General features: G+C 54.5%; 4 protein-coding genes across 4 annotated transcripts; 1 reads left to right on the forward strand and 3 right to left on the reverse strand.

Annotated features, from left to right (window-relative positions):
• Positions 1-4,047: 4,047 nt before the first annotated feature.
• On the reverse strand, positions 4,048-6,754 carry HRG_10035 (reverse transcriptase (RNA-dependent DNA polymerase) domain-containing protein; the record flags this gene model as incomplete). Its single annotated transcript, XM_044868506.1, has 8 exons — positions 4,048-4,749; positions 4,798-4,916; positions 5,064-5,103; positions 5,182-5,396; positions 5,454-5,603; positions 5,654-6,075; positions 6,174-6,583; positions 6,650-6,754. 8 exons carry the CDS (start codon positions 6,752-6,754, stop codon positions 4,048-4,050), a joined length of 2,163 nt encoding a protein of 720 aa, XP_044716503.1.
• A 2,803-nt stretch (positions 6,755-9,557) lies between these two features.
• HRG_10036 (DDE superfamily endonuclease domain-containing protein) lies at positions 9,558-10,777 on the reverse strand (the record flags this gene model as incomplete). Its single annotated transcript, XM_044868507.1, has 2 exons — positions 9,558-10,494; positions 10,647-10,777. The coding sequence occupies 2 exons, from the start codon at positions 10,775-10,777 to the stop codon at positions 9,558-9,560; spliced, it is 1,068 nt and encodes a 355-aa protein (XP_044716504.1).
• A 713-nt stretch (positions 10,778-11,490) lies between these two features.
• HRG_10037 (uncharacterized protein) lies at positions 11,491-12,593 on the reverse strand (the record flags this gene model as incomplete). Its single annotated transcript, XM_044868508.1, has 4 exons — positions 11,491-11,621; positions 11,689-11,823; positions 11,892-12,417; positions 12,459-12,593. The coding sequence occupies 4 exons, from the start codon at positions 12,591-12,593 to the stop codon at positions 11,491-11,493; spliced, it is 927 nt and encodes a 308-aa protein (XP_044716505.1).
• A 2,354-nt stretch (positions 12,594-14,947) lies between these two features.
• On the forward strand, positions 14,948-17,091 carry HRG_10038 (centromere DNA-binding protein complex CBF3 subunit; the record flags this gene model as incomplete). Its single annotated transcript, XM_044868509.1, has 8 exons — positions 14,948-15,070; positions 15,131-15,250; positions 15,363-15,607; positions 15,694-15,779; positions 15,853-15,992; positions 16,055-16,191; positions 16,260-16,533; positions 16,621-17,091. 8 exons carry the CDS (start codon positions 14,948-14,950, stop codon positions 17,089-17,091), a joined length of 1,596 nt encoding a protein of 531 aa, XP_044716506.1.
• Positions 17,092-17,445: the final 354 nt, after the last annotated feature.

A 17,445-nucleotide genomic window follows, 5' to 3' on the forward strand; every position in this document is an offset into this window, starting at 1 on the left:
CACGTGTTCCAAGGTCACATGGATCAGGTACAGACATCAGCTGACAACTAGTACCATTTGAGGCGTTGGCCTACAAATCTCCACACTATTGATTGGGTGCGGCAGTGGCGGCGGGGGGATGGGGCAGAAAAAATTGTGGATTTAGCGGAAGCTTGTTGTGGATATAACCACACCCTATTAGAATCATCCACGTCAAAAATCAGAGACATGGCCATGCTGTAGACTGGGTGGCGGGGCTAGCGGGAGAGCCCCTGTCTCGGATACTGTTTTTTTCAGTGAGTTATTCGTAGACTCCGAGACAAATCAGATGGCAAACCATCATTGGCCAGTGGATACCCACACTGCGGTTGTGCGACCCCACAACGCCGCGCGATAGGGCAAGCGGTGAGGAAACATCCGATTTAAGTGGGTACCCTAGTCCTTCCTCAACATGTGGGGTAGGACACACGGCCCCATGTGGTAGCACGTCGTCCGACACGCCCTTCCCAGCCAGCTCTGTTCCTTTTATCCTCAAGCCTCGGAGATATGGGCAAGCCTACCTCCTTTTGTCTAAACACTGGAAGCTATTTCTTCGGTACAAACATTTCAGATTCATGGAGCAAATCCTCATCATGTTTCAATACGCGATATCTTTGACCGGATGAGAACTTTTTCTGCTCATTGCGGTCATAATTCTGTGTGCAGGCTCGTTGCGCAATTACATCCCCTGAGCATCACACACTTGCGATGCTCTACCCCAATCAGGAATTCGTTTCATTGAAACGCCCACATTGCCTCAGCCGCTCGAACCCTCAGGCAAAGAGGGGGGAGGAAGCTGACCTGCTGTACACGCTGCGGGGGCGCTAATAATACAACGTGGACGAATGGTAGTAGTAGTAGTAGTAGTAGTAGTAGTATTGATTACCGTCTGGGACATCCCTATAAGGGCAAAAGACGTGCTAGGCTAGAGAAGACTAGATACATAGAATATCCCGAGTACCTGGACTAAGGACCGTGTGTAGCACCTAACCACTCCATCTAGCAATTCTGAGGCTCTGAGGCCGGTCGGAAATTCAGGGCCCTTCCCCGTCAGCGGGTTCCAGGCACGGCAGTGAAGCCGTAATAGTAGTCAGTCTTTGGCCGAGGCCGGGTGACTGAGAAAGCCCACGAAGTCATGGGCCGGCCGCAAGCCCTCGAGGAGGGCCTACGGGGCAGAAAGAAAAATAAAAGAAAAAGGGAGCAGAGAGTGTAGCAATGTTAGTCGGGGGTTCGCCCCGATGGCGATTGTCTTCTCCCGCAGGAGCGTTCGATCCGGGACCACTTCGTGGTCATGACAGTTGGCGAAGTCCCCGTGCCTGCTCCTCGTAGCAAGCAGGTGGTAGAGGTCTTGTCGATTGGTGTGCAGCTCCGGGGGGCACCCGGGTGAGGCCTTGAGCTCTAGGCTCTTGTAGCTCCTCGGGGCCCCCGCGGCCCACCAGTCCAGAGGAAGTCGTGGCCGCTGGGCGGCAGAGGTCAGGGCCGCAAGGCGGCAGAAGTCGAGGCCAGCCAGTAAAGGCGGCAGAAGAAGGCGATGCCGCGAGGCGGCAGAAGGCGAGGCCAGCCAGTAAAGGCGGCAGAGGGTGCGAGGCAGCGCGAGGCGTGCCAGGAAGGACGAGAAGAAGTCGGGCCGCGAGGCGGCAGAGTCAGTCAGGGCCGCGAGGCGGCAGCAGAGGTCGGGCCGCAAGGCGGCAGAAGTCGAGGCCAGCCAGTAAAGGCGGCAGAAGAAGGCGATGCCGCGAGGCGGCAGAAGGCGAGGCAGCGCGAGGCATGCCGTTATTCGAGACCAGCTTCCCATGAGGAGACGAACTCTCCAAAGTCTGCCTTTGGTGCTTGCTAGAGCCCCGTTAGGGCTGGAGAGGCAGAAGCATGGTCGGGTGACCTGAAAATAATTATCCACTAACAGGCTGCTAACAGCCCGCAGAAGAGAAGAATTTTTACAGGGGAGAGTTGACGTGGACGAATGGTACTCGTCCCACAGACCCACGTAAAGTGGGTCCTCACCACCTGTCTGTGTCAACCACCTGGCTGTGTCACTTTACGGCTTCAACGCCAACTTAATTTAATAATAAAACGGCAAAAAAAAGTTAAAAATTGATGCATACGATAATTGAATACTGGCCGCAATAGTCTACCTATTTTTTGACTTTTGTAGCTTATAAAGCTGATCGTTAGGCTTCTTTTTCGGCTTTCTTAGCCGCCCGGGCTCGAACGTGCGCGGGGTTAAGGGATTTACCGGTGATCTGCCGGATCCCGTGACCCGTCGGACTTACACGCCGCCATGGTCGCCATGGCGTAGTGGTGACACGTCTGGAACCTCTGCGTCCGTCGCAGAGGGGTCGGTTCGAAGCCGGCTGGAGGCACCCCTGAGCGAACAGGGTACACCCGGGTTCCCGCCCGTCAACAGGGAACAGCGTCATGAGAAAACACAATCGGCGTACCAACCACCATCAATGACTAACACAACCACGCTTCAACTTCGACACATCGCGCTTCAGTTGCTGGGAATAGGATGCTGAACACTTGGAGAAATTGACCTTCAAGCAGGTCTGTCATGGAGCGAAACAGTGGTACGGTTGGCGCAGCGTAAGATGATCGATCTGTGGGGCTTGGGGAGTCAAGGAACAAACGTGTTGAACTGTACTCTCTAGACAGTGTAAAGGCCTTATAGGGACCTCCCTCCGGGCGAAATAAATCCTACTACTACTACTACCTACTACTACGCCGCCACGAGCTCGACATCAATCCACAATAACTCCACAGCAACGGGGCTCGATTTTCCCAAATTTAAAATGCGACGAAAATGCAATTGTAATATATACATCATCCTGTTTCACAGTCCTTAAGCCACTGTGGTCGCTTGCTATTCCGCTGCGGGCGTCCCGAGCTCCGATATGCCACTACCATCTCCCGATCACTCTCAACAGCTAGAGAAGGTCGTTGGGCACGAGCTGTCTGGTCTGGCGGAATCCTTACCTTCTTTACTAACCCGTCCTTTGGCTGATCTGGCGGCTGCGATGTTACCGGAAGCTCTGGGGTTGGTGGAAGAGCGACGACTATTTCGTCTAGAGTCCCTGGACTCTTCTCTCGAGCTTTAGAAGGCACCCGCTGGGGCCGCGGCTTCTGTTGCGCACTTTCCCTGCTTATACCTTTGAGATCGTCTCGAAGTTGTCGACTGGCCGCTTTCTCTTGCTTCTTCGCTTCTTTTTCCTGCAATTTTCGCTCCCTTTTCTCCTCTCGCTGCTTCTTTCTTTCCAACGCCTCCTCTTTTTGCTCCTCCGCCTTTTTCTGTCGCTGAACCCTCTGGAATTCCCTCTGGATTGCTTCCTCTTTCTTCTGGACCTCCATCGCCGCTTTCTTCACTCGAGCTTGAGCCACTTTTTGCGGGCTGAAGACCTGAGCAGAGTTAGGATCCGTACGGTCAAAGAGATAATCTTTCAGAGCTGTACCACGCTGCCTGCGCTGTTTCTCATGAATTATAGTCTCACGGAGTGTGAAAGGCTGGCCCGGAGTTTATTCAACAAGCAGGTGCCTAGGTGTTGTCTATCTAGAGCTAAGGAGGAAAAGAAGCTGAACTCGAGGCGTAGCCTCGAGTGCGAGCTTATATTGCCCTTCTCGGAATGTTCTCGCAGCTTCTGGGTCCGCGGGCGCGGCCGGTGTTGCCACCGGGCACGACCCACCGGACCCGGTACAACCGGGTCCACCAGCCGGGCACAGCCCGTGACATTACACCCCTTGTCCCCTCCGACCAGGTCGGCGTCTGCGGGGTTCTTGCGTTCCTGCCAGCGTCTCGTACCTCTCCCTAGGGCCATCATTGGTCTTGATTGGCCCGTACTTGTCCTCGAATGCCTTCATCGCAATTGTTCCTTGCAACCACTCAACTGGCTCCCAAGTCGGCTCTGCGTAGCCCGTCCATCGCACTAGTGCTTGCCTGAATTCCCCTCGTCCGCGCTTCTTCCATCTCGCGCAGAGAATCTCGTCGACATCCACAGATCCGTGCCGGACTCATCTTGTACCGGTGGTGGCTGTGCGTCATCTACCTTTGGCCAGGAGCCGGATCTTGATGCGCCCTCCGCAAAGGTCAACATGGAATCGCGGGTAAATTGAACCACGAACATCGAGTTCAACGACGTGCGAACTAATTACCTTCGTGACTGTGTACTTGTGATGCAGCCAGTCGAGCTTCTTGCACGGTCGTGGTGATCTGTAGTTTGCCATCGAGAGCCACACCTTGTCACCAACTTCAAACCGCTCCGCAGGCTGTCGCTTTGCGTTGGCTGCCTCTTCTTGTTGTTGCTGTGAGGCGGCCATCACTGCTTGCATGTACTCATTGACCTCCTGCAGGCGACTGAGTAGGCCATCAGCTCTGCTTTCCTCTCTATCCCTTGGTGGCTCTTCCGATTCTTCGACGCTGATGGGATCGACGTGGTAACCATGCTCAGCGAAGAAGGGGCTGATCTTGGTCGCTGCGGATTCGCGATTGTTGAGTGCCAGCTGCGCGGCAGGGAGCAATTCTCCCCAGTCGTCCTGCACGTACGACACGTAGGCTCTCAGGTAGGCCTCAATCTCCTGGTTCATCCTCTCCGGTCCCCCATCGGTTTGCGGATGATACGCGGTGCTGAGCCGCTGCGATATACCCGAGAGCTGGCAGAATCTCTTCCAAAATCGGCTCAACCAGTTGCTTCCGCGGTCGCTGACAATTGAGCGTGGCATCCCGTGGAACCTATAATGACACTGGAGAAAACGCTGTGCACACGACTCAGCTTCCATGGTGTCCATCACCTCGAGGGTCACAGCCTTTGTCAGTCTGTCCACAATCACCCACAGGTACCTTGCCTTGCTCGGTCCCGTAGGCGGTAGGTCTGTGATGAAGTCCATGGACAAATGACTTCGGGGTCGATCTGGAATTGGCAGAGGCTTGAGAAATCCCCTTTTTGACTGACGCCAGATGTGTGCTCTGCCGCAGGTGTCACAATTGGCCACGAACCGGCGAACTAACTGGGACTGTCCGGGCCAGTAAAAGCGGCGTGCCACAATGGCCAGCGTACCTTCCCGGCCGGGATGGCCGGCCGCAACAGAATCATGCGACTGCTGCACAATGCGGGTTCTCAACTGGTCTTTCTCAGCTTCTTCCTGGTTGCCCTTCTCTCCAGATCCACCGGGCACCCAGATGCGGTTTCTGAATGTCAGCCTTTGGCCTGCGTCGATCGCGCATTCTGAAATCTGAATCTTCAGGCCCAGCCAGGGCGGGAAGACACGCTCGCGATCGCGGACTGCCTTATAGGCTGCCCGGAATATCGAGTCCTTCTCCGCCGTTTCGTCCCAGAGTTGCTGAAGGTCTGCTTCCTCGAAGACCTTCATCTCCGGCAGGGTAAATGTCTCTGAACAGTCAGAACTCATCGCGTTGATACGTGCTCTTGTCGATGATGGAATCGCACTGTCCGGTATCAACTGTATCATTCTTCCTTGTTCCCGCTCGTCGTCGATGCCCTGTGGCTTGTCTTGTTCGCGGCGGGACAACGCATCGGGCACGACGGCCTCGCTGCCCGGTCGATACTCGAACTTGAAGTCGAACTGGGACAATTCGGCTGCCCAACGGCTCTGCCGTTCCGAGAGCTTCTGGCGTCTCATGAAATACTCCAGGTTGCGGTGGTCGGTAAGGATTGTAAATGGGCCGCAGCTCCTAAGTTCTTCCAGTTGTCGAGACATCTCATGATGGCAAGCATCTCCTTGTCGTGAATGGGATAGTTGTACTCCGCTGGCGAAAGTCGCTTCGAGAAGAAGGCGCATGCGTGTCGACGTCCATCTGGGCCTTCCTGCGACAGGACGCCTCCCAATGCGTAGCCTGAGCAATCCGTCTCCAAAAAGGTCGGGAGGCTCGGGTCCCACTGCTTGAGCACCGGTGACTCGCAAAATCGTCGCTTCAGCTCCTGAAACGCCTCGTTCTCCGCTCGTCCCCAATGAAAGGCAGTTCCTTTCTTAAGCAGGGCATCCAGAGACTGCGTGATCTTGGCATAGTCGGGGATGAAGATCCGGTAATAGTTGGCGAAGCCCAGAAAGCTTCTGACACCCTTCACCGTGGTCGGGCCTCCCATTCGCGGATGGCGCGCTGCTTTTCGGGGTCGCAGGCGATTCCTTTCCCTGCGTTGACGATGAACCCAAGGTATTTGACCTCTTGTACCGAAAACTCGCACTTCGCTGGGTCTAGGTGCAGCCCAGCGTCGGCGAGTGCTTGGAGAACTCGTCGCACCTTAGCCTCATGATCCGCCTTCGAACCGCTCGAGTAGATCAGTACATCATCCAGGTACGCTGTGACAAAGTCGTCCAGCCATTCGCGCAATACACTGTTCATGTATCGTTGGAATGATGCCGGGGCGCCGCTCAGGCCGAAAGGGCACACGAGCCACTCGTAGAGCCCAAACCTCGTGCGAAATGCAGTCTTTCCCTCATGTCCCGGAGCCATGCGGATCTTATGGAAAGCGGCCACCACGTCCAACTTGGTGAACCACTTAGCCTTGGCCAGATTCTGCAGGGTCTCCGCGATGAGGGGCAGTGGGTATCGGTCGCGCTTGGTGATTGCATTCAGCGCTCGGTAGTCGCAACAAAATCGCAGCCCTCCATTCGGCTTCCGCACGAACAGCACCGGCGCGGCAGCCGCTGGGCTACTCGCTCGGATGAATCCTCTGTCCAGCAGGTCTTTCAGGGTCTTTCGCAAGACCAACAGCTCTTCTCGTGACATGTTGTAGAGTGGGCCCCACGGAAGGGTGGCTCGTTGCCGTTCTTGTCAGGCTGCAGGTTGACTTCATGATCCACACCCGGTCGATGTGGCGGCAGCTTCATTGCCTCTTCTGGTGAGAATAGGTCGCGGAATTCTTTCAGCACTTCTGCCGGGACCTTCTCGCTCGGATCGACTGGCGGCTTCGGCTGAAGCGCCCTCTCTATATCCGACAAACTGATTGCATGAATCGAGATCGCGTTGCACTTTTTGCGTCTCTTTGCGCGTCGACACTCCGCCGTGAATACGGCTGCCGACACGAGTCTTGCGCTTCGAATCGCGCGTATCTTGGCGGGCTCTTCCTGCCCAATGAGGCGTATCGTCACACCTGCCCTCCCATGGTACATTCGCTTCTTGGCAGCATCGTACACGACGTGATTTCTCTCCATCCAAGGCCGGCCGAGGAACATGTCCTGGCCCAGGCTTGGGATCACGTATGCAAAGACACGTTCGTCAAATCCAGCTGTCTCGACCACAACAGCCACGACCCCTGGGGATATGACACTCTTCGCTGACTCTGAGAATCCCCCAATTTCTCGTGGTTTCGAGTCGACGAAGGGTATCCGCAGCTTCCGAACAAGGGCTTCGTCGATCACGGCATAGCAGTCACATCCACAGTCGACAAGGGCGCGTATTCGATAGCCTCGGTTTACCCGCGCGTTGACTAATACAGTCCGACTATTCATTCGTGGCTTGAACGCTTCCCAGTCCCGGATGTCTGCCTTTGCAGGCCCCGGCGCCCGCTTTCGCCCGGGGCTAGTCTTTTCCCGCCGACTCGTCCTCACTGGATGCTGCGGTTGATTCCGAATCATCTGCGGCATCGGGCTTCTTCATGCGCGCAGCTTTAGGTCGCTGTTGCTTCCCTTCGCCAGGAAAGACCACCTGGGCTGGGCAGTCCACGATAAGATGATCCGTCCGACCACAGCGATAGCAGCGGCGCTCATCCTTCGGCTTCTTATCGACATGTCGACGACCCTTCGACTCGTGGCCAATACGGTTGATGTCCGTCATCTTAACATCTCCGTCGGGGTCCTCCGGTTCCTCCTTGGGTCGTTGCCTTGGTAGCTGTTGAGGCGTCCGCTCAGTCGACGTCGGCTGCCTACCGGGTTTCAGTCTCTCCAATCTGCCCGCAATTTCCTGAACTCTCGCAAGCCATCCCTGGTAGTCGTCGGGTAGGACGGCTGTGACCAAACTCTCTTGGAGGCGTGCATTTATTGCGTTCTCTAGAAATACGATCTTTGCACTGTCCGGCCAGTCTGCTCCCCCGGCTTCAGCTAATGCCTGTTCGAATCGGGGAAGGAAGGACGCGAGAGGTTGGTCTTCGCGCTGCCGCATAGTTCTCAGCGTGGCAGCAGCGCGGGATTGGATGTTGCTGTCCTGGTAGGTTCGGTCGAGGTATCGCATGAACTCTTGGGGTCGTAGCTACCCCAGGGCCTCCGCGGCGTAAAGGTAGCGACCACTTGCTGTGGTCGCTCGTCCAAACATGAGTTGATGAGGTACCAAAGTTCGCGATTTCCACTGTAGTAGTGTGCATCAAGGTCCAGCTTGTCTCGCATCTGCCTGGCCCAGGCGGAGTAGCTCTTCCGTGAGCCGTCATGCTTGGGTGGGTTGGGCAACGGTTTCCGCATTCCAGTACCGCAGGTTTTGGGAGGGCGTGCCCAAGCCAGGCGTGCTCTCGCCCAATCCTCGTGCCACTGGCGGCGATTGCAAGTCGGCGCTCTGCGGCTGCGCTCGCCCGAGTTGCTCCATCAGCAAGGAAAGTTGGTCCTGTAGAGGGCTGAGAGTCGCATTGACCGCTTCTTGAATGCGTTGGTCAATCCATTGCTGCTGGAGACTTGGGCTCTCACTCTGCTGGTCCATCCTGACGAGCAGTCTGCAGCTTGCGGTATTTAGAAGGAGCTCTAGATATGTGAAAGGCTGGCCCGGAGTTTATTCAACAAGCAGGTGCCTAGATGTTGTCTATCTGCGAGCTTATATTGCCCTTCTCGGAATGTTCTCGCAGCTTCTGGGTCCGCGGAGCGGGGCCGGTGTTGCCACCGGAGCACGACCCACCGGACCCGGTACAACCGGGTCCACCAGCCGGGCACAGCCCGTGACACTTTCAGGGCCTTTGTGAATGTCTCGTGGGACTCTTGGAGTGTGTAGAACTCAATATCACGCCCCGTATGTTGTAGCCAAGGCTTGAAATTCATCGTCTTGAGTTTCCCGTTGACTTCCTGCTTCTTGCTAGCGCTGTAATCCGCCCTTATACCCGCCATCTCGTCGCGAATTCGTTTGAGATGCATCCGTAGCTCTCGCCGGGTTTGCCGCTTGGTATGCTGCTCGAGACTGCATTCGTATTCGCGCTGGATGTCCTCGATGTTGCAGCTCGTGATGAATTGACCGGACGGCTTAACGATCTTGCCTCGCTTCTTCCTGCTTGCCCACGCTTCTATACGGCTATTTCGGTCCTTTATAAAGGATTGGACTTGAGATTGCAGGATGAGGGCTTCTGTCACCACCTTAGCAGTCTGACGCAAACCCTCACGAGTTGGTGAACTCAGTACGTCATGGTACCGCTGCCTAATCCTGTTCGTAGTATCCGCAGCGATCTGGAAACGGGCTTCATTAGGCAAAAGTGAGTTATAAGCCGGGTTCACAAGTCTCTGCTGCCGAAGCTGCTCGTTGAGAAGCCTTGCAACAACGGGTTTTGGTGTCACGGGTAAAGACCTGTTTTTTCGAAGCCCGCAATGATGTTATGGCGCGTGAACCCAGCCTCGTAGACTTTTTAAAAAGCGTTGAGGAAGTCAACCCGCGAGAAAGCAAGGTGGCCCTCTGCGAGTGTTTTTCGTAGAGCTTTCTGGTGTGCCGCTTTCAGTGGTTGGAAAACACCAACATCTAGCGGCTGCATGATGTGTGTGGAATGAGGGGGGAGAATGGCGATGATGATATCAAATTTGATGCAGTATTCAGCGAATTCGAGAGTCGTGTGCCCTGTGAAGCCATCTACAACGAGCAACCGGAAAATCCTATCTTTCTCGTCCCGTTGGGTCGGAGGTGCCTCAACCGTCGTCATCCCAAGGTTTGGAACACGAAGATGCTCATCACAGCCAAACCATTGTTCTAGTGACTTCCCAGAGCGTTGTGCTTGCGCTGAGGATGCCCAGGACCAGCGATTGAAGTGCCTCGCCCATTCGAGATGTATCTGAGCGTTGCTGAAGCCGGTTGGTGATTGAGCAAAGCGGACGCCACTATCAATAGCGATACCGGCCCAATTCGTGGTAGGGAAATGCGCGAAGATGATCCAGGGAGGAAGAGAGTCCCCTGCAGCATTGATCGTGCCAATAACTGTGCAGGATTCTCGATTCGCCGGATCGAGAACTTCCACCCGACTCTTCACGCGTGTGGTGCGGGTCACGAGAACGTGTACGCGTTCTCGCAAGCAGCCGATCCGAATGCCGGCTTCATCTTCATTCCAAATCTCCGATGCCCCAATGCGAAACTTCTTGATAGTCTCGTCGAGGTTAGAGAAGAAGTCATTCACTTCCTCAACACTCTGCGCTTCAAAAGACTTCCGTGCTCTCTCGACGGCCTTCAAGTAGGTCTTCTTGACCTCAGGGTGACTTTGGCGCCAGCCTGCGAGCCAGTTCTGAGACATAGGTCTTGATGATGGATCTCGTCGCTGCCTGATTGTATTTGCGGCAGCCTCAAGCTGCTCCTTTCCGCTGGAATACCAGTACGCTCCATCCACTGTATGTACGCCACAAGGGCGTTATCTTCATCCTCAGTCAACGCAGTTGGGCGCCCCTGACCTCGGGCAAATGGGTTTTCCAAAGAACGGATGGCCCTCTCGACAGCGCCTCTATTGACTTTGTACCTAGAAGCCGCTTTGCGGATAGAAAGGGGGGTTCGTTGTGGTGTTGTGGCACGACGTAGGGCCGCTCTAGGCGGCCGGCGAGAGGCTATGACGGCTCGCGCGGCGGCTAGGGCATTGTCATTGGGAGTCATACCGTATGAAATAGAGAATAACCTCTCAAGTTGGTTTGGGTTGAAAAATATGCGTTGACGGCAATTGAGTAGGGGTGATAGACGAAGGTGAATTTTTTGAAGATTTTGAATGAAGGATGAATCAAATGAATTGAATTTTTTGGATCTTGATTCAAAATCTTCAAGCTCCAATTTTCGCGATTCAAGTTGGGTTTGGGCCAATTCAGGCCATTCATGAATAGTTTGAAGGAATCCCCTAAACGAAGTGAATTTGGTGTGTACCTAAGCGATTGCAAAGATACCTCGAAAACGCCAATAAGTAGTATATGGTTTTATAGCCTTCTGGGAAGTCTCTCGATAATCTCGAATATTACAAAATTAACTTACATAAATACTGATCCGCCCGTCCTAGGCAAATGGACCGAAAATAAGCACTTTCAAAAGCTCTGCCGAATCCTCAAAATATATCGGTCCAACGCGTTCGAATCCGCGATTGTACACAGTTACACACTTGTAGAGCCTCAATCCTCCGAAGCCTCCATTGTATCTGGACAGGGGGTTGATATCGCAGACTTATCGGCTTGGGAGGCAGGAGGTTTGGGGTAGGAGGTTCGGCGGGAGCCTCGGTAGTAGCCTCGGTGGGAACTTCCGCCGGAGCAGGGGGTTGAGGAGGAGGATTCTCGCCTGAACGCAGATTAGCATATACACAAACAATGAGGGTATATTCACACCATCTACCAGCTTGCCCGGAAATTGGAATGTGGTCTGGTCTTCAAATAATAGAGCGTGCCGTTGTTGGCGGCGTTGTCTCCCGTAATGGCGAGAAGCTTTGGCTTGAGCCTGAGCTCCTCAAGTGTCTTCTCAACTATCTCGTGTTTGCCAGTGTGAGATTTTTGAGCTCGATAAACTCAATAACCTCCTCTCTCTCAAACTCCGGCGTAATCCAGTGCGTAATAATGGCGAAAATAGGCACCGATTCGGTGCTGTCCAGATATCAAGGGTGAGCGAGATGGTAGCACAATTGTACTGAAGCTCGATCTTCAGCTTCTCTCTGCGTTCCACAAAGTCTGTGTAGATGTGATTGCGTAAGGTTATACGGCTCCTGTACACACAGGTTGTATTGTGAGCCAAGAACATCTCTTGGAAAGCAGGAGTCTCAAGTTCTCAACAACAGAGAAGGGTTGTCGGTGTTTTACAAACCACTGGCGGATAGACTCCTTTGCCGTGAGCCTTGCTCTTTGCCTGGGTCGACCGCTCCATGCATCTACCTCTGTATAATCTCCTCCACCAATGGCGCGGCCGTATCCATTGATTCGACCGTGGTGAGACTCCTTCGTAATACTGTGGGATTTTAAATGGTCTCCCATGCCAGAGGTAACCCCTCGGCGGTTCGATTCAAGGACCTGGAATATCTTCCGAAGAGTAGAAGGATTTTGAAGGCACTCTATACAAGTCCACCGGAACTCTTGGAATATTTTCGGTCCATCCTTGTACTCCGAGTAAAAGCTTCTGTCTATGGCTTCCCTCTGCATATACCAATAAACGTGGCTATTCTTGTCTCTCTTCTTGCGAACATGCTTCTGTTTGTTGTCGGCCCACTTCTTGATAAGTCTGGCTTTCTCTGCGAGCGTCATGTGACTACCGGTACTGTTCAATGGCGGCTCTGATGTATCCGCGTCAGGCATGTCATCATCTGACTCACAGTCAGGATGGCCCGGGGCGCGCAGACAATCGTATCTTTGCCAGTCGGAGGAGGACGAAGGAGCCGGGTTGTGCTAGGATCAGGGCGCGCGCGCGGGACTCTGCGGGTTGAATTGAGGGCGTTCAATGCGGGCATAACTCTGCGTTGGCAATTTACGCCGGGTCCTAGGAGCAAAGAAATTCGCTGCGGCAGCTGTTTTCGATTCAGCAGGGGCCATACTATGTATCATGTTATAATTAGCTATCGGTTGGACAGTAATGAAGTTTTACCTGGTCTAGGCTAAAAGGCTCGAGAATGGACGTGAGACAGGTAGTCGGGACGACACCAAATAACCCACAATAAAGTATAACGGAGTCGAGGTTGAACGGGTGGGATAGGTCGTCGGGCAGGACGTTGATTCGGGGGCCGACCCGAAGCCGCTGTCGGAAACATCGAAGCAGGAATTAGGCGAGATCGTCGTAAAATAATGTCGTGGCAGTTGTCGCGAAGACCGTTGCCCAATGCAGGCAAAAAAATGTGGGATGGGCTGACGACCGTGTCTTTCCGACAGTAGAATTAACAGGTGGTCAATTGAGCGCGAATAACGCGTCTAAACGCGGCTAGTTGGCACAACATATCCTTATCATGCAGATGTTTCGGTACTTTCTGATCGGGCTAGTTTGTGTGGACAAGCAAGTAGCAGTCATATTGGGCTCGATGAGTAGATAAGTCCCTAACAGTCTCCAAATCGCGAGATGACGCAATTCGTGTCACGTCAATTGTTCGCGCAGTATTGAGACGTTGAGGATCTGAACGCGTTTTTCTAATCAGTTTGCCGGAGGCTGTTTAACAGTATAAGTCTTGTATTATATTTCAAAAATTTGGGCTGCCGAGCTTAATCTGTGCTTGAGATGTAGTTTTGCAAGTAGCAAATGACCGATCTATTTATTGCCTTCAGGATGATGTGGCATTTCTTGAGCAAATGTTAAGCACAGATATCGAGAGTTATATCACCCGAACCAGAAAATCCAGAACATTCGAGTGATACTACATTTAAATGGTGTGCATTATAAAATGGCACTGTTCATAAGCTTCATGGTTTTTTTGATACTCCGTATAGGGTGGCAAGACTGCTGAAACGGTGGGCGTATCAGGCACTGTTAGGGTCGTTATACCAACATATATGGACGCCCTAACTACCCCACTTCCAACCCACTGGGATTTTCCCAGTGGAGTGTGAACGGCGGAATCCAACTGAAACACGCACAACAGACTTTTAAATACGCAGTGCGTCATCGCATGGGCGGCCGATTTCGAAGTTACCATGTCCGCGCGGGCGAACCCTTGCTCCTGTCAGAACGGTGGTTCTGTGGCGTGCCTAATGGGGAAAGTGCATTGTGGAATCTATTGGTATTGTGGGAATCATGCTCGTCAATTGTATCTAGATCACACGGTCAGCATGTGGCCTTAGGGTCACGTGTGCGGCTGAGGCTTGCGTGGCTATATCTTCCACGCTGGCCTCTCCCTCCCTAGATAGAAGACAATCCTCATAGCATAATACGACACACCGGTTGAACGACGTTCCCAGTTTGTCTCATGCTCGAGCCCTGCCAACAGGTATGATGGGGGTCAAAGCAGCTTGTTTCTTGATGTGTACGTGTGTGTCTGCTTGTTGGAACGGCGCAGCAGGAAGGGCGGCATGGGTCACCTGCCAGGTCACGTGGGGCATTCAGCCGAGATTTCTGCGGGCCCAAGGGCACATTCCTAGCCGGAAGGGGGCAACACACATCGCCTTTACACACACACAGCCGTGCATATAGCTCCAATTGACCTCTTCTGTGTGCCCACTATCGTTGCCACCTTCCTCATTCGGACGAGCCGCAGAACCGCTGTTTCTGACACTGCTCAGAAAGAAAAGGAGGCCCTTGGTGGGTGGCTTTGGGCATTAGCCCATTCCTCCCCTGTATGCCCCCTTGGCTGGCAGCTGCGAAGCGGGTGATCCTTTTTCACCGTATATTTCGACCATATCGCCATTCATTCAAGATTTTGATGAATGAATTGAATAAAGACTCCTGATTTTTGATTCATCGAATTTGAAGACCTTACCCGATTCGGCTTCATTCAATTCAAGGGTCCCGAGGCCGATTCGACTTCAAAATCTTCAAATATCAGCCCTACAATTGAGACGGTACTCAAAAGAGAGGCGACTGTCACGGAATTTTTGTGGTGTCACAGGTCCCGGGGCCGGCTGACCGGTCATCCGGTAATCGGATTACCGCCCCGCCCCACGCAAAACCATGTCGTTTTCCAAGGCCCGGCCCTGCGGGGCTGGCGTTTTCTTAGTCGGATTACCGCCATCGGACGGCAAAATCGAAGGTCCACGCCCGCGGGGCCCTGCGCGAGCCCTTCGATTTCGGTCTCGCTCCCGCGCGTTGCGCTCCCCCCCCCCCCCCCCCCCCCCCTCCCCCCCCTCCTCCATTGCCACCGTCGCGACGGCGACCGCCTGCACCATGTCAAACGCGATAGAGGATCCCCGGGTCAGGGCGGCCATTGAGCACTACCTGTTAGATCTGGAGAACACCCAGCCGAAGAATACGAAGCGAAATTATCGTCCCAAGCAGGAAGAATGGAAGGCAAGCCCGCATGCGCGCCCTGCAATCTTCATGTAGATCCATGCATTGACCGCCTCACAGGAGTGGTGTCAAGCCAACTGGCCTGCGATCCCGGACGTTTGGCCGGCCTCGGTACCACAGGGCCAACAGCTACCCGGAGACCTGGTCGATGAAGGAAAGCTCTTGCTCTTCATGAAGGAGGTAGTGGCATCACGTCCTCCAAAGAAAGGAAAGAGGGTCGCCGATGAAAGAAAACGACACCTCGAGGATCAGGGGAGTTGGAACTCTCAGAGATGTGTATGCGCCGGCGCAGATACCCGACCACACCAACGTGGCATGGCCCGAGAGGAAAGAGATCGCCTGCGCCCTGAGGACGCAGGTGGACTTTCTGCTCGGGAACCACATGCTGCTGCGGTCCGGCAACCGCCTGCCGATGGAGTTGGCAGACTGCTTTCCCCTGGACTTACCCAACGAGGGCTGCAAGGCCCAGGGGTATACCACGAAGGCGCTGGTTGTCGTGATGAACTGTGGGAAGACCAACCAGCACGGCCGCATGGAGTATGGATCTGCTTTGCGGCATCGAGATCCGCGGTCTTGTCTCATCGGCGCCCTCGCGTTCTGGCTTTTCTGGCGCTGGCAGGTAGAAAAGGCGGAAAGGTTTCCGTCTTCCAAAGAAGCGAAGACTGGTATGAAACGAAGGTGCTCCGCCGATCGGCGAAAGAGCCTCAAGGTAAGCGTGATGGCATTCACCGGAATCCCATAACTCAGAGGTGCATCGACCCTTTCACTCACCGAATATACAGCTCCGTTGTCGGGCCAGACTGCCCGAGAATGGACGTCCAGGTTCTACAAGAAGGCCGGCATCAAGGTCTCCAAGGTCAGCCACGCGCCTAGAGTGGCCGCGACGCAAAACGCCGACATGGCCGGAGTGGATGAAGGCCAGGCATGTCATCTGCCCTAGGCAAGCCGCCAACCCCCTGGCCTGGGCTGACCCGAACTATACAGATCCGCCGAGCCGGTCGTTGGAATAACGGAGACCAAATGACCGGCTGCTATCTGACTTCCCTGCCTTTCGAATTCATGAGGGCCGTGGCCGACTTTGACCCTGAATGGTCGGGGTCTTATTTCGTGCCCGGGCCACCGTAAGGCCGCCTGTGGTGCTACTCGTGCAGGTCTGGCCTCAACTCGACAAATGGAAAGAGGCCCACAGTAGCCCTTTCTCAGATCTGGGGGTGGAGCAGAACATGGCCGCCGGCGCCTTCTTGGAACTCCTGGAGTGGCTTCGAGAGGTGCTCCTGCAGGACGCTGTCTTCCTTCGCGAGTCCTACCCCGACCATCCTATCTTCCAGGATCCGGTCTTCTCTTGCCCCGAGTTTGAAGCGTTCGCCAGCAAAGTTCAAGACACATGCACACGGGACCACGAAGACAGCCATACCACGGTCATTCAAAAAGCGATGCCGGTGGTTGCGGAGAAGCTGCGCACAGTACTGACTCAACAGGTCGCAGCCGAGCAGTTAGCTGAGCGAAGACATCTAGACCTTTTGGGGGCTTCTTACGAACTATGCACAAAGTTGGATGAGTTTGCGCAGGCGACCTACACCGTCACCTTCAGCCCCGGCCAAGGTGCTGCAGGTCAACATGCGGAGATCGCGGGAGCTCATCAACAGAGGCGCCGCGCTCCACGAGAGACGGTCCTCAGGTCCGAGATAGGCCCTTCGCAAGCGGGCGGTCCGACATACGCTCCGCTCTCTCTAGAGCAGCAGCAGGGAATGGTGCAAGCGGGCCAGGCAAGCCCCCAGGGAAGAGCGCATGGCGAGCCGCCTGGGCCGCGCGAACCTCCGAGCTTCAAGCTCCCCGTTCTGTCAAATCTGTACAGGAGCTGCTGCGTCTCTGGCGGCAGGGCTGGGGCGAAATGCCTTCTGTGGATTCTCTTGAGCGAGACTGGGGTGCTCGATGGCGGCCATCTGCAGAGAAGAATTACCTTTCCACGCGCAAGATCATCGTCGATGAGGTTCGGAGGCGGGCCCAGTCGGACGGCTTAACTGAAGATATCGTGGCGAGGCAAATGGACGAAGAACGTGGTGGACCCAGCTCTTTGGATAAGTTGTTCAAGGCCATCCGAAAGGACAGGCAAGGCGAAAAAGGGACACAAACGTGCGTCGGGGCAATTCAACGTCGGTGGTAGCGAAAAGTCGATGGCGCAGTGATTTTGAACACCCGTCTGATAGAATGACGAGGACCTTGGCGGCGAAAGTGCCCCCAGGCCGTCAGGGGCTGCGTCGCTACAGTCAGCGGTAGTGGCCTGTAGACAGGGTATGCATCCGCTAAGCGCCGCTGTAGCTCCAGTGCGTCAAGGCTAGAAAATGCTTCAAATCACCGCAACCTCGCAACCGACA

Source organism: Hirsutella rhossiliensis (genome assembly GCF_020360975.1).
Source record: "Hirsutella rhossiliensis strain HR02 chromosome Unknown scaffold00014, whole genome shotgun sequence".
Taxonomy (NCBI): Eukaryota; Fungi; Ascomycota; class Sordariomycetes; order Hypocreales; family Ophiocordycipitaceae; genus Hirsutella; species Hirsutella rhossiliensis.